General features: G+C 41.1%; 1 protein-coding gene across 4 annotated transcripts in view; it reads left to right on the top strand.

Moving 5' to 3' along the window:
• Positions 1–14,982, top strand: part of LOC148040335 (DNAse I-like superfamily protein) — a 76,632-nt gene that overhangs the window by 40,356 nt on the left and 21,294 nt on the right. For all 4 annotated transcript variants that reach the window (XM_087698476.1, XM_087698492.1, XM_087698484.1 and 1 more), the window contains 2 exons: positions 12,906–12,938; positions 13,018–13,100. In XM_087698476.1, coding sequence (XP_087554602.1) covers positions 12,906–12,938; positions 13,018–13,100 — 116 coding nt within the window. The remainder of the gene's footprint in view (positions 1–12,905; positions 12,939–13,017; positions 13,101–14,982) is intronic.

Below are 14,982 nucleotides of genomic sequence, written 5' to 3'. Positions count from 1 at the left end.
AGGTGTTGTACAACATGAACAACATACTGAAAATGGCTTACAGTAGCCAATAAATGCTGAAAATAATATATCTCCAGATGTAGATCCAATTCCTAAAAATGTTGATCATTGGGTGAACAGGTCTACACGCGTAAGAAGGCAACCACATAGGTTTGAGCCCTCCTTGCATTATGTGATGCTTACAGATGAGGGTGAGCCTTTTACATACAAAGAGGTCAAGTCATGTGAGTTCAATAGTAAGTGGGAGCTAGCTATGCAGGAAGAGATTAAATCTCTATATGCAAATGATACTTGGGATCTTGTGTCGTTGCCCAAAGAAAGGAAGCCTTTTCCAAACAAATGGGTGTACAAAGTAAAGACAGTTGATGGGAAACCCAAGTACAAGGCAAGATTGGTTGCCAAAGGGTATGTACAAAAGGAAGGGATTGACTTCCAAGAGGTCTTCTCACCTGTTGTGAAGATGACCACTCTACGTGTGTTTTTTGCTCTCACTGCTGTATTGGACTTAGAGCTATACCAAATGGATGTAAAAACGGCTTTCTTGCACTGAGTACCACTAAAGTTGAATACATATAAGCTATTGAAGCTTCTAAGGAAGCTATATGGTTGAACAGACTTACAGAGGATCTCGGCATGTCTATGGGTACTGCAATTTTGGGATATGATAGCCAGAGTGCTGTGTATTTGGCTAAGAATGCCATGTGTCATTCATGTACAAAGCATATAGATGTGCGATATCAGTTCATTAGACAGATTTTGGAAGATGGTCAAATCACATTGACCAAGATCAAAACACAGGACAACCCTGCAGATGTTCTCACTAAAAGTCTAAGCAAAGCTCAGCATGAGCATTGCATTCGACTAGTGGGAGTTGGTTAGAGGTTCACTTTGGACCTTTAAGTGGGAGGTTGCTGGGATAAAGGACCGGTTTTAACCTTTGTGTATAGTACACGCATATTATTTAGTTGTACATGTGAATGCACCCTTACGTGCCCTAAGTATAAATACATTTTATTCTTTGAGTACCAACACATTGTTGGTACACTCATATCGCATTGTACTTTCACTCTGCTCTCTCTCTGACTATCTTACCAGTTGTCACACTCTCATGCTCACTTCTCCTTGAACTTCCTGCTGCATCCAGCTGAGCTCAAACATAACCTGCATGTTTGTGTATGCTCATGTGCTGAATAGTACTAATTGGTTGAGTGTCTTATCCCTTGTAAATTCCCATTGAATTCTTTTATCCTTGGTATGTTGTAAGAGGATTGCCCCATATATACATGGCCATGCTGCAATGAGTGTCTTCATGGACCGATTGCTGTGCATGGCCTGTCTCATATATGCAAGATAGACTGATTGACGCCACAAATTGACCTACTCATTTGTTGCCTCTTCAACCTAATGGGCTGCCCATTGAAATCTGTAGTTAGTCTAATACTTTTTCTAGCAACTGATCTTCTAGTCATTGGAGACCTACTTGTTTCATAATTTGCCTTATGAAATCCTCAGTGAACATCTTTCTTAGTTCATTGGCCATTTGTGGAAAATGAACATCTATACTTGGAGTCCCACTTTGCATTGTGGTCCTTCTATCTTGGGACTGATGGATGGATTGAAATGTGTAATTACACCTTGGAGACATTGGCCATTTGTGGAAAATGAACATCTATACTTGGAGTCCCACTTTGCTTTGTGGTCCTTCTATCTTGGGACTGATGGATGGATTGAAATGTGTAATTACACCTTGGAGACATATGTTCAATATATGTCTCCTAGTGTTAATCTTGTTGGGGAGCATTTTGTCTCATCGACCACATAGAGTTCCCTTGTAATTGCACTAAGCCTTTGGCTATTAGATGTAGCCCGTTTTAATCCTTGTGACTTTGGTGAAGACATGTGGATGACTGTAATTTATGGCACACTAATATTGTTAACTATCTTCATAGTACTCTAGATAAGTTCTAATTACCAAGAAGGTTAGCTAGAGCATTTTCTTGCTTGGATCTATCTCATAATACCTGGAAATGTCATTTCAGGGAAGCCAAAACGGTATGGTCGTTTTGGATTGAAACAAGACCATCAAAAAGGCGTTTCAGGTTGGTCGTCTTGCGGTGCAAAAAACGGTTTATTCAAAACATTTGCGCCTCTATTTTTTACCTTGTCTCTTGCGAATTTGGTCTGCCTTATACATTTTGCCTTCGCCTATGACCTGTGTGTGTTTGCGGCTCGTGAGCTCACTACCACCATCACCTCCTCCTCCTCCTCCTCCTCCTCCTCCTCCTCCTCCTCTTCTTTTTACTTGTTCCTTCCTTCCTTCCTTCCTTCTTTTTAGGCCAATGTAAGATATTTTCAGGCCCTACCTTGACAAGTTCATACTCATGATATTTGATAATATCTTGACCTACTAAAGTTTGAAGCAAAATACCCAAGTCATCTTTGGGTCAGCTTAGAAATTCTTAGAGCACAAAAAATCTATGCAATTGGGGGCAAGTGATCTTCCTTTCAAAAAATAACATTGAATGCCTTAGGTTCACTATTTTTGTGGCAAAAAAAATTATTGATCCCATCAAGGTTCAAGATGTATATGTATAATTTATCGTAATGTAGACAAGTGATAAGAGAGAGAGAGACTGTCACGAAGGAAAGTGATTGATTACAATATGAAGAGTATTTGCATGCAAAGGGCTCAATAAACACTTTGACACAATATAAAGAAGGAAAGATGGACTTGGAGATTAAATCACAAGATGGAGTTAGCAAACAACAGACATCCACTGTATAACCTGAATTGATCTTGAAGATGTGCCTTTAGAAAGCCTTAGTGTCCACCAAACTTCAGCCCATAATCCTTGGAAGTGACTAGTAGCAGTTGTGGAGTAGAGTTAGTTGCTTGAGAGATGTAGAAGACTTCAAAGCTTAGAGTAAAAACTACTGTTGCTAGGAGGAATCATTCTGTACAAAGTTGTATTGAATCACACATTGTAGAGGTAGGCTTGACTGTGTGGGGGGGGGGTCTGTATGTGTGTGTGTGTGTGTGTGTGTGTGTAGAGAGAGAGAGAGAGAGAGAGAGAGAGAGAGAGAGAGAGAGAGAGAGAGAGAGAGAGAGAGAGAGAGATTTTGAATTAAGTGGTAAATATTTTACATCAGACCATCAGGTCGGCTTAGAAAAAAGCAGAAAATAACAGTCACGAAGGAAAAGCGCTAAATTCAATTATCTTCACGAAAAAGAGAGTTTTTAACATTAACATCTACAAAAGGCCCTATGAGACCAAAATGTTACATGTGAAAAGTCGAGGAATTTTCCCAAGTCCCAAGATAGTTGCAACCTAATGCTGTGACTAATAAAATGGAAAATGAACAATAAACGATACATAGCTGATGAATACAAAATGATATCTAAGCTAGATACAATATGGAAGTGCATAAGAAGCACTCTTATCCAAGATACCTCTCATGGGTCTATCTAGCATGTAGAGAGATTGAAGCGGTGCGCTATGGTCCCGTGATGACTGTGTAGTATCTTTTGTATCACTGTGTAGTATCTTCTATATTTGCAGGTGATGCCTCTTGCAATGGTGGGATGACGGGCTTTGCATCTCTTTGTGGCTATGTCTAGGGTGGTTTCTTGTGGTGAGACCACTAGTCGATCCAATAAAGGCTTTGTATTAGAGGGAGTAGTCGATGCTTGGTAGAACTCTATGAGTATACGCTAGTATGTGGCTCTGTCTCTTTGCTCTTGGGTTTGCAAGAGGTGCTCTCTGTGACGGCGTAGCTTTAGTGAAAAAGCCCAAGACATTCCTAATCTGGGAATCCATCGCCTTGGATAGTGGTCCAAATCCCTCTCTAAACAGGCAATGGAAATACCCTTTGATCTCATAAACGCCCTTTGACCTCATAATACACTGGACACCTGCATAAGTAATGCTACTTTGCCCTTGGTTCGAGTTGATAAAGCTAGCAAATCTTGTCCTCCAGGGGGAGGGAGTTTCCATCATATATATCTATCTCGATCCGCAGGCTGGTGTTAAATGGATTTGCGCAAAAGATGCTTTCTATAGAAAGCCATCTTTGTCCCCAGGTCCTCAGTAGGTGTCACCCATGTCCTAGCTGTGTGTATTTGAATAATTTCCATCTTGATGATGTGGTTTAGCTCCTCTCGGCAGAGTTCCAAGTGAGGGCAATTCAAGCTGTACTATATCCATATATAATCCATATAGTTGTAACAATGCCTTTGTCCAAGCATAAACTACACACCATCTCCTAGCACTATCACTGCTGTTGCAACGGCCAAGAATGCCTTCATTGATGAGACACGTTTTAACGGGTCGAATTTTACCACTTGGTCGAACTTCATGCAATAAGTGCTTGGATCTCAAGGACTTTGGGACCTCATTATGGAGAGTTTGCAATGCCACGCTAATGTTGAGTTAATACAGGGATTGCTTTCCGAGTTCCACTCTCAATTATAGCATTTTCCCCTCTCATTTGAGCATTGGAGTCATCTCATTGACCGCTATGCGGTTCAAGATTGCACTTGACGTATCAATCTCGATTTTGAACTTCAAGAGTTTTCCATTAAAGAAGGGGATGATCCGAAAGTCAAGTTGGCCAAATATTGGCGTTTACTTACTGAGTTTGCCACTACTGGCTCCCGAAAGCTAGATGACGATCAGGCTACGTTCTTCTTGAACAAGTTGTCCAACAAATACTTCCATTTTATCAAGCACATTATCTCACTCTCGAGATTGCCAACCTTCTATGAGTTTTGAGTATTAGTTTTTGCATTATGCAAGGCTGCACAATCAAGTCCACAAGAAGTCCTCCACATATATCCATTCAGAGGGGCGAGGGTCAGTTCTCTCTTCTTCGGGAGAGAAACCACTAGTAGTAGCAAGAACTTGCAAGATGCGAAGGCAAAGCCAAAACAAGGATGACACCACTTCCTCCGATGGAACCAAAGAAACATGATCCCTTTGATAGTAAATTCCTAAGAAAATAGGTTTTGCACACACTGTTAAAGGTCGGGTCATGTGGATGAGGATTGTTGTATCAAGGCCTAGGATATTTCTCCTAGAAAATCAATGCAGACTGTTGCGACTGCTTGCACTGGTAGTTCAGTGCGGCTACATCTCTTGTTGCTGCACCATGTTTCATTTGCCTTTGTAGGGATTGGTAGGCCATTAGGTAGCCGGTGAGCACCCTTTGTCCGATGCCCTGTCCTCTTTGAGGTGACTACTTGGACTCCCTTGGTAAGATAACCATTGCCTTTGTAGTCTTGGTAGACACCGACATGTACCCTTTGTTCGATGCCTAGGTTGCTTTGGGGTCAAATGCCTTGGGATAAACATTGTCGGCCTTCCCTTTTAGACTCAGTTTTGGGCTTGAGAGGGGGTGTTGAGCTAAAACATGCTTTACAGCTGATTAGCATTTTAAAACAACCCAAAAACATGCTTAATTAATAAAAAACACAAATTTGGTGCGTGGTTTGAGAGAGTTTCGGTGGTCCCCAAAACCGTAATTAAATTTTGGGCACCCTTTAACATCTATAAATAGATAGGCTGCCCACCATTCAGCCTTATCCTTTTGTGCAGGTTTCTCACTCTATTGTGCAGATTTCAGCCATCATCCACCTACCATCTGTTGTCTAGCCATCATTGATTGCAGCCCATCACTATCTAGCCCTAGGTGGTGTGTTTTCAGCCATGGCCTTGTTGTTTGGAGGTTTCCATTTGCTACGTCATCATAGCACTTGATCAGCTTGTGTTTTCAGCATTTGGTGCCAGGTGACAAGCTGCTGCCATCTCTCCCATTGGGCGACTGCTGCAATACTCGGGCGACTGCTGCAATACTTGTGTTTTTGCTGTCTAGTAGGCTGTTTATATCAGAAAACACTCTCGTATTGTCACTTGATAATTCTCTGCATTGGGTGATCGGTTTTCAGCCTTGATAATTCTCTACATCGGGTGATTGGTTTTCAGCCTTCCTTTGGTGGTACACTGCTGTGTTTACCAAAATTCAGCCTTGGACTGCTATGTTTTGGTGACCATCTTGCTGCCCTTCATTATTCAACGCTCTCTCATCTCTGACTAGTGGATGTCACTCTCTGACGCTGCATTGCTTTGCCCTTGGGCATTTTGTGCACTCTTATATTCATTCACAGCATTCATTTACTTTAGAGTTTATTCTCTCAGTGTTTGTCTTTGTGTTTGAGTTTTGAGTTTTTGTGTTTTGCGTTTAGGGTTTGAGTTTTACTTGTCTTTGTCTGAGTCTTCATGTTTTAGTCTTGGTCATATATGTTGTGTTTCCTCAGTGTTGGTTGATCACTAACTGCGAGTCGCCTTTTACCAATAATTGGCGAATACCACCTCGTTTGGCTAAATTTAGTCCCATAAGCAAAGCCTTGTATTTGGCCATGTTATTAGTATAAGTGGTGCCTAAACACACCCCCATTTTCAAAACAACACGACGATGGGGGTCTTCTATGACAACCCTTACACTCGCATGCTTACCAGGCCTTGAGAAGCTCCATCAATATATAATGTATAAACTGAGGCTTCATTGATGTAACTTGCCATAACAATCAACCTACTCGTACTTATGATAGTCAAAGTCTAATCTAGAGAGGGATAGTTACAATCCCTCCTTCTTTACTAAACTCAATGGGGAAGCTAGTAAGAACTCGATGACAATGATGACAGTAGACTCGAATGTCGTGCGTAAAAGATTTGTCTTGCCACTTAGTAATATGGTAACCCTTACTCCACCAAATCACTTTGCCTCGGTGGTAATGTTGCTCGAAATATGGATGCTCAAGATAAGGGATGTCTTTTCTCATCCAATAGTCAAATCTAGCATATCTTCCCAGCTCCATCCCCATATATGGGGACCCCATGTAGAAGTGATGGTGCGATCAAAGTGTTGAGAAGCCAGAGCTTTGTCTAGGAGGGCTCCTAAAATTGTATGCATGCACACTGACTCTCCATTGACCTCAGAGCTGCATAGCCTCATGTTCCTCTATCCCCTGCTGCTCTTTTAAGTTCATAAAGTGAACCTTGGCCTTGAAAATGCAATCCCCAAGTAAACATATCTCTGGACCACTTGCATTGTCTCCTCTCCATATGTGAAAGAAGGTATTGATCGTCGAATCTAGTGGAAAAGTATCAAACACCATAACCTTGTTTTTTGTAAGGTTCATTGTGAGATCTTTGTTGTGACAAAAGGTCTATAGTATAGTCAAATTTGGTTAACTGAAGCACCTTTGGATTAGAGACTATCTTTGGTTGGTGACCAAGACTAATGTTGTTTGGGGTCTCCATAAGAGTAGTGAGTGGTGGAAATTGACTATTATGGAAGGGTGGCTCAACGAGGCTCCATCCAAAATTCAAAGTCTTTATTCAGAGATTGTTGATTGATGGTCAACCCCTCACCTCGGCCCTTTCCAGGTGTCGTATTTCCAATGGCAACTATTTCTATTGTACTACTCGACTACCGGTGTGGAATCTTCCCACCATTGACCACAGCTTTGATACTAGTTTGAAGGGGAGAGTGCGCAATGGAGGTGCGAGCTAGAAGTGCGAGCAGCAGTGTTGAGAGTAAGAGAGAGTGAATGCAAAGATAAGTGTACCATATTGTAATGGTACACAAAGAATAAAGAATGTATTTATATGTTAGGGTACAATAAGGGTGTACTCACACCCGTATAACTTTATACACGGAGATGAAGGGACTTTACATCCAACAACCTCCCACTTAATGGCTTGAAGTGATACCTTTAAGCTAACCAACTCCCACTAATCGGATGTAATGCTTATGTTGAGTCTTTGCAATGTTCTTAGTGAGAACATTTGCATGGTTATCTTGGGTTTTGATTGTAGTCAATGTGATAAGATCATCATCCAAGATCTGTCAAATGAAGTGATACCGCACATCTATGTGTTTGGTACGTGCATGGAACATGGCATTCTTAGCTAGATACATTATATTTTGGCTATCACAACCAAGCATTGGAGTATGTGAAGAAAGACCAAAATGCTTGACCAGACCGCCAAGCCAAATAGCTTCCTTAGAAGTTTTGGTGGCTGAAATATATTCAGTCTCTGCAGTACTCAATGCCATAATTTTTTGCAACCTTGAACACCAAGAGATAGCCCGACCAGCCAAAGTAAAGACATACCCATTGGTAGATTTCCTAGTGTCAAGGTCTCTTGCTATGTCCAAATCACAGAATCCCTGCAACTCTAGTATACCCTTTTCATAGCATATATACTTCTCTTGTGTACCTTTCAAGTATCTAAAGATACATTTCATTGCTTCCCAATGTGGCTTGCCAGGGTTAGACATGAATCTACTAACAACTCCCATTGCATGAGCAATGTTAGTCTGTGAGTTGCAACCATAGCATACATCAAAGGTCCACAAGTTGATGCATAAGGTATGCCTTTCATAGCACTAGCAGCTGCATCATCCTTTGGGCAATCAACTTTGCTAAGCTTTGTATGTGGCGGTAAAGGCACACCAAGAGGCTTAGCACCAGCCGTATTAAATTTGTCAAGTACTTTGCTAATGTACTTGTCATGTGAGAGAAACAACAAGTGCTGCCGTCTATCTCTTTTAATGCTCATGCCCAAAATGTGTTCAATTGCCCCTAAATCTTTCATTGAGAAGGCTGAACTCAGCTGCAGCTGCCTTTTAAGAGGATTCAAAGTACTCTTATGCTTTCCTGCAATTAACATGTCATCCACATATAAGACCAGCACAGTAAAGCTTTCATCATCAGCCTTTTTAGTGTATAAGCAATGATCTGCATGATTGCGCTAAACCCATGACTGAGCATGAAAGTATCAAACTTTTATACCTCTATCTAGGGGCTTGTTTTAGCCCATAAAAGTTGTGTTTCAGCTTACAAACCGAATGCTCTCTCCTTGGAATAGCAACACCTTTAGGGTGTTTCATGTTCAGCTCTTCATCCAGGTCACCATGAGGAAAAGCAGTCTTCACATCCATTTGATGCGACTCTAAATCCAAGGATGCAGTGAGAGCAAACAAAACATGGAGCATAGTCATCTTCATCATTGGTGAAAAGACCTCATGGAAGTCTATGCCTTCCTTGTGTGTATAGCCCTTAGGCAACCAACCGTGCCTTGTGCTTGGGCTTCCCCTCAATACATTTTACCTTGTAAACCCATTTGTCAAGGATAGTTTTCCTATCCTTGGGTAAAGGTACAAGCTTCCGTGTGTTATTTGCATATAGAGATCTCTTCTTGCATAGCAAGCTCCCACTTTCTCGTTTTCACATGATTGTCTCTCTTTAAATGTGAGAGGCTCACCTTCATTAGTCAACAAAATGCAATCCAAAGATGGCTGAAACCTTTGTGCCTCCCTTCTGATACGTGTAGACCTTCTTACCCAATGATTTGTATTGTCAGGCAATGGGCCTACATCCTCAGGTATGTGCACACCATCACCTGGTGGCTAATTTTCAGCATTTCCATGCTGTTGTAACCTGTTTTTAGCATGTTCTTCTTGCTGTCATTCCATCCAGTGCATCTATTTGCTGTTCATTATCTTCTGGCTGTAGCACAGTGGGTTGTTGCTCATTTTCAGCATCAAAAGGAATAGAATCTTTAGCTAATGGTTGTTGAATGGTTGGCTGTTCATGTTGAAATTTGACATTCTTTTTGTCAAGGTCACCATGTGTAGCATGTTTTAGCAACTTTGCCTCATTAAATACTACATCTTGTCTGCGTACTATCTTCTTTCCCTGAGGAAGCCAAACTCTATGATCCATCTCTTCCTCATCCCCATATCCCATGAAGATGCCCTTGATGGATTTCATGTCTAGTTTAGTCCTTTGATCTACACGAACATGCACAAAGGCATCACAACCAAAGACACACAAATGGTCATATGAAGTAGGTTTGCTAGACCAAACCTCTTCAAGAATGCCATTTTCCAATGCACGATTGGAAAAGCGATTGCATACGCGAATTGTAGTTTTAAGAGCCTCTCTCCTAAACTGCTGCAAGAGATTAGTTGTAGATAGCATATATATGACTCTCACAAAGTGTGTGATTATATCTTTTAGCCACGCCATTTGATGCAGGATCATAAGAGGCTGTCAACTACCTCTTAATGCCATGCATCTCACAAAACTTTTTGAACTCATCAGAAACATACTCCCCTCTATTATCCATTCTTATAGCTTTTAACTTAAGCCCTTTCTGTGTGGTAACAAAAGCACGAAACCTTTAAAAGCATCCAAAACTTTCTTTTTGCTCTTTAACACATACATCTATGACTTTCTATTGAAATCATCAATAAAAGTGATAAAGTACTATGCATCCCCATATGAATTAACAGGCGTAGTGCACACGTTAGAGTGTACTAAATCAAGAGTATTGGACTTCTTAACGACACCAGAGTAATAAGGAAACTTCACATGTTTTCCATATATGCAATCATTACAAAATTCGAAACTTGAGCCTTTTACATGAAGTCTCTCTAAAGAGAGAACTTGAAGGCCTTTTTGGCTCATATGACCAAGTCTTTTGTGCCAAAGTTCCATCTGTGAATGAACTTCAGCCATAGCCAAGAACTTGCAAGGTAATGCTTTACAATGCATATAATACAAAGTCCCCCTTTTGTTGCCTTTAATAATTGACATAGAGCCCTTGTGGACCTTCCAAGATCCACTACCATAGGTTGTAAAATACCCTCTTTCATCAAGCTACCCAACTGGTAGTAGGATTTTCTTTATACTAGGTACATATTTGACATCTTGTAAAATCAACTCGTGGCCGTTTTCAGGGACCAACTAGACCCTCTATCTCACATGCATAGTTGTTGCCCAAGTAAACCTTGCCTAGGCAACTTGCAGTGTATGTAGAAAATGACTCAACAGAGGAGTAACATGAAAAGAGGCACCGCTGTCCACTATCCATGATTGGGACAGCTCATCATGGGCTGAAAGTAAGACATCAATTACTTTTTTTTTTGTTGATGTGCATATCACCTACTGCTACCATAACATCCACATCATTGCATGAGGCTACAACAAGTACCTCTTCAGTGTCAGGAAGTTCTTCAATGATCACACTAGATGAAACATTTGCCTTTGTAATTTCTTTGTAGGAAGAGCTGTCATCATCTTTCTTGTCATCCTTCTTTTTCTTTCCTTGGTGTTTCTTTCTTTCTTGCTCTTTCTTGTAGTAGTGGTGATTGGGCTTTTTATGTCCTTTACACCCACATTGATAGCAAGTAACATCCTACTATTTGCCCCTACTTTTACTCCTACTTTTGCCTCTATTTGCTGCATTACCCATCTTCATTGACCTGCCTCTAAGATGATAGGCTGAACCATTGCTTTCTCTACTAGACTTTCTTTTGATCTCCTCATTGAGGATAGAGCCTCTAACACCATCAAAGTTTAAGGTAGTGTTATTGCTAAGTGAAACAACCAAAGCCTCTCGGCTATCATGCAAAGTCATCAACAAGAAAATAGCGGCTGTAAACTAGAGTCTTGCAATTGACTCAAAATCCCTGTGAAAGCACTCAAATGCTCAGATGTTGGCTTAGACTCATCCAACTCCATGTTCACAAGCTTGCGGTTCAAAGTCATGTTACTAGGCTGAAGGGTCTTCTCTATTGGTAGCTGGATCTTGTTCAGCATGTTGGCCTGCTCCCTTAGGAGGATGTAGTTTCTTGGCATACAACTTGCGCATTAGGAAAAAAAAAGAGCAATCAAAACACCATAGTCTTTTCTTTTTTTAGACTTGATTGCCTCCTGGAGATTCTTCACTTCATTGCTTGGGATCCCCTTGGCTCTAGAAAGGAGGCTTGTTCCTTGCAAGTGAGGTTTTTTCCACATCCACGTTGCTCGATTGGCTTGATAAGTGATGAGCACATGGAGCGTAATAAATTCAATAGGATGGCACAACTGGTTTTGAGGACTATATGAGATGATGTCATTCTTGGTTAGTCTTGGGTTTATTCTTTCCATTGTATTTGTCATTACTTTCGGGCACCTCAAGGTGCAGAATGATTTGGTTGAACTTGGAGGAATAACTTTGGCAACATTTCCCTTTCCTTGCATTTCAACCTTTCATCCCCATGGTTGGATTGGCTTTTGTGCAATCAGATGATTGTTTCAAACGGTCAATTGCTAGACTTGTGATGAGGCTCTTCAGCTTTTTATCTCTTGACTAGTTGCTAGACAAGCGTGGGTTTCATTTCCCGTGTATGGACTTCAGTGACATGTCAGCGTACAATCATCAGTCATCCGTTCTTGGGTTTTGGGCAAGATGCCTTTCATAGCCACTTTACAGCTGCACCATCCTTGTCTTTTTCATTTTTGGTGTTGGAGTGGTCTTTGGCACATCTGGCAGACACTGAATGCATTTATTTTTGATTCGGTCTCAGGTATGCGTGGTCACGTGGCCGTGTCCGTCAAGTGTTGGAAACATGCAAAGCTTTTTTTGATAACATAATCAGTCAGGGCAGTTTGTTCTAAAACAGTTGTTACCACTCAGAGGATTCTTACAAGTTTGTGCTTATATCTGTATAGAGTTCAATGATCTGGCCCTAAGGAAATACATTAATTTGGCACACACACGCACGCACACACACAGAGAGAGGGACACACACGTAGGGACAGACCCCCCCTCCACCAGGTCCTGCACTGGAATGGGCTAAAGAACTGGAGTTGTGCCATTACACATGATGCGGGCCTGCTGATAGGGATTAAAAGTACCATACTGTGTGGAGGTTGACAAGATTAAGGGACATGCCTAGATGCAACAAAGAGTGGAGAGATTTTTTCCCTCTTATTGGGTGGGGGAGGAGAGAGGAAGCAAGGGAGCAAGAAAGGTTCACCTCCAACTCTTTGTTTCTGTTGAATATTTCAGAGCCCACTTTATCAATATCTATGCAGCTCTAAGGTAAGTGAACTGTTGCATGGATGTCATTATGGATTAAGGAAACTTATTGTATTTTTAAGCAGTGACTTTATATATGCAGCTTGATGTTCTATGCTTTGATAGGCGAAGCATATCTGGACAAGTGGAGGACTCTCGTGCAATGGGAGGATCTAGAGTGGACAGGTTGGAAATATGTGATTTCCTGTTCTTGTTCCTATGTGCTGTGTCATATTGAAACATTTTGAAGAGCTAGCATTGAAGTATATATTTTGGTGATTGTTTTGGGAACTCGTATTGGTTGGTGAATCTCAGCTAGGCAGCTAAACATTTTTGTGCAACTCATCCAGCTGACTTTGAAAAACAACAGAAAGCCTGACTATAAAGAGCTATATAGGCTTTTAACTGCAGTTTGGCATAATACATCTCTCATGTGAGTTGATGATGAAGCAAGATGCAGCTTGGATCTTGTGTATTAGCAATCTTCGTATGATGCCTGAAATTAACGGGCCATGGCTTCTATGTCAGCGGTTGTTGAGTGGCAGATCTAATCACATGGTCTGCCTAGCACCTGCAGAGTAGGCAGTGCTGGTAGTGGTATTGCCAGTGGTGGAGAGGGGAGCTGCTATGGACAACTTGGTGTTCTACACACGTTTCTGTCCCTGGCAAGATTGCATGGCAACATGCATGGGACTGCATGTTTATTTATTTTATACTGCAGAGCTTCTGTAGCACGTTAATTCTTCTCAAAGCTGTAAATGTATGTTGGCTTCTAAGGTTCTAAGCTATCATTATGTCTTATTCACGCCTAGTGCTGCTGTTCATATACCGTGCTGGAAAATTTGACCAGTTCAGGTTTCACTTTTCTGCATTGTGGCAGTCAACTATGTAGGGTGGTTGATGACTTGGAGGCTGACGATACGTGTGGTTGACTTGAATTGTGGTTGATTTTTGCCCTGACTGGTAGAAGCTTTTGATTTGGTAGGTTTGAGCAGGCTGGAGAGCAAGGGAAGCTGGCATTCACGGCTAGGAGTTCTACTGTGTACTACATGCAAAGACATGTCCTTAACAAGATTACGTGACAGCATTTGTGGGTGCCGTGTGTTTATCATTTGCAGCAGATGTTGCTTCCTGGGGTTTTGCAAAACCCTAATGTAGGAGACATTGGAGACAGTTTAGGGTCGTTTGGTTAATTCTAACCCTAGATAGTCCTAAGGATATTGATGTAAAAATGAATTTGGAAAATGTAGTAATTCATATTTCCTTTTTGTACAATTCCTAACCCTTTGTGGTGGAGGGTAATTGCCTTAGCCAATTTGGTGGAAGGTGTAAAGTTTAACTTGTTGGTGTGTCCATTTTAGATAGTTTGTCGGGTGCCCGTACACTGGTCCTATAGTGGCTGATCTGCTGGTCCTCGTTTGTGACATTCTATGTCTGCAAATCTCGTGTAAGAAGACAGCAACAGTATAAACATCTCTAGTCCGTATAGGCCATCCCCTAGAAAGATGTCCAATGCCTGCAAAGAGAGACTCTCTTATTACATGGGATAGTGACTTATACTCCAATAATTTATCTAAGTGCCTTTGCATTCCTTCAAGATAGTTGGCTATCAGTACAATAGCATCAACATAGGTGAGTTGTGATATCTGGATGCTAAGGGTTCCATGCCTGTGGTAACTCTCTCATGCTGCATTGATGATTTATTCTTAATTAGGGGCCTCTTGATTTGCTAGAGAAAAATTAGTCTTTCCTCATGGTTGTCAAACTGTACAGTGGCTTTCTTTATGATCCTGAAGTGGAAGATGGAGATAAAAAAGAGGTGTTGAACTGCTGTTGTGAAAAATATGAGTGAGGAGAAGAGAACTGAGAGATTTTGATGATGAAGAAATGGAGGATGAAGGTGGAGATGGTTGTGAGCAACTTTGGGACATTCTTCAGCTGCTATACAAAAGATTTTAACAAGTAAACTTGATCTAAAATGAGAGAAATAGAGTTATTTTTATGAAAAAGGAAGTTTCAAGCACAGATAAATATTTGATCACTTACAAGTGGAGGCACACTAAGAAGC

Source organism: Lygodium microphyllum, chromosome 2 (genome assembly GCF_053477565.2).
Source record: "Lygodium microphyllum isolate KBCC chromosome 2, Lygodium_microphyllum_v1.1.10, whole genome shotgun sequence".
In the NCBI taxonomy this organism is placed as follows: domain Eukaryota; kingdom Viridiplantae; phylum Streptophyta; class Polypodiopsida; order Schizaeales; family Lygodiaceae; genus Lygodium; species Lygodium microphyllum.
The sequence above is the reverse complement of the archived record's forward strand: the minus strand, read 5'-3'. Positions and strand labels throughout refer to the sequence as shown.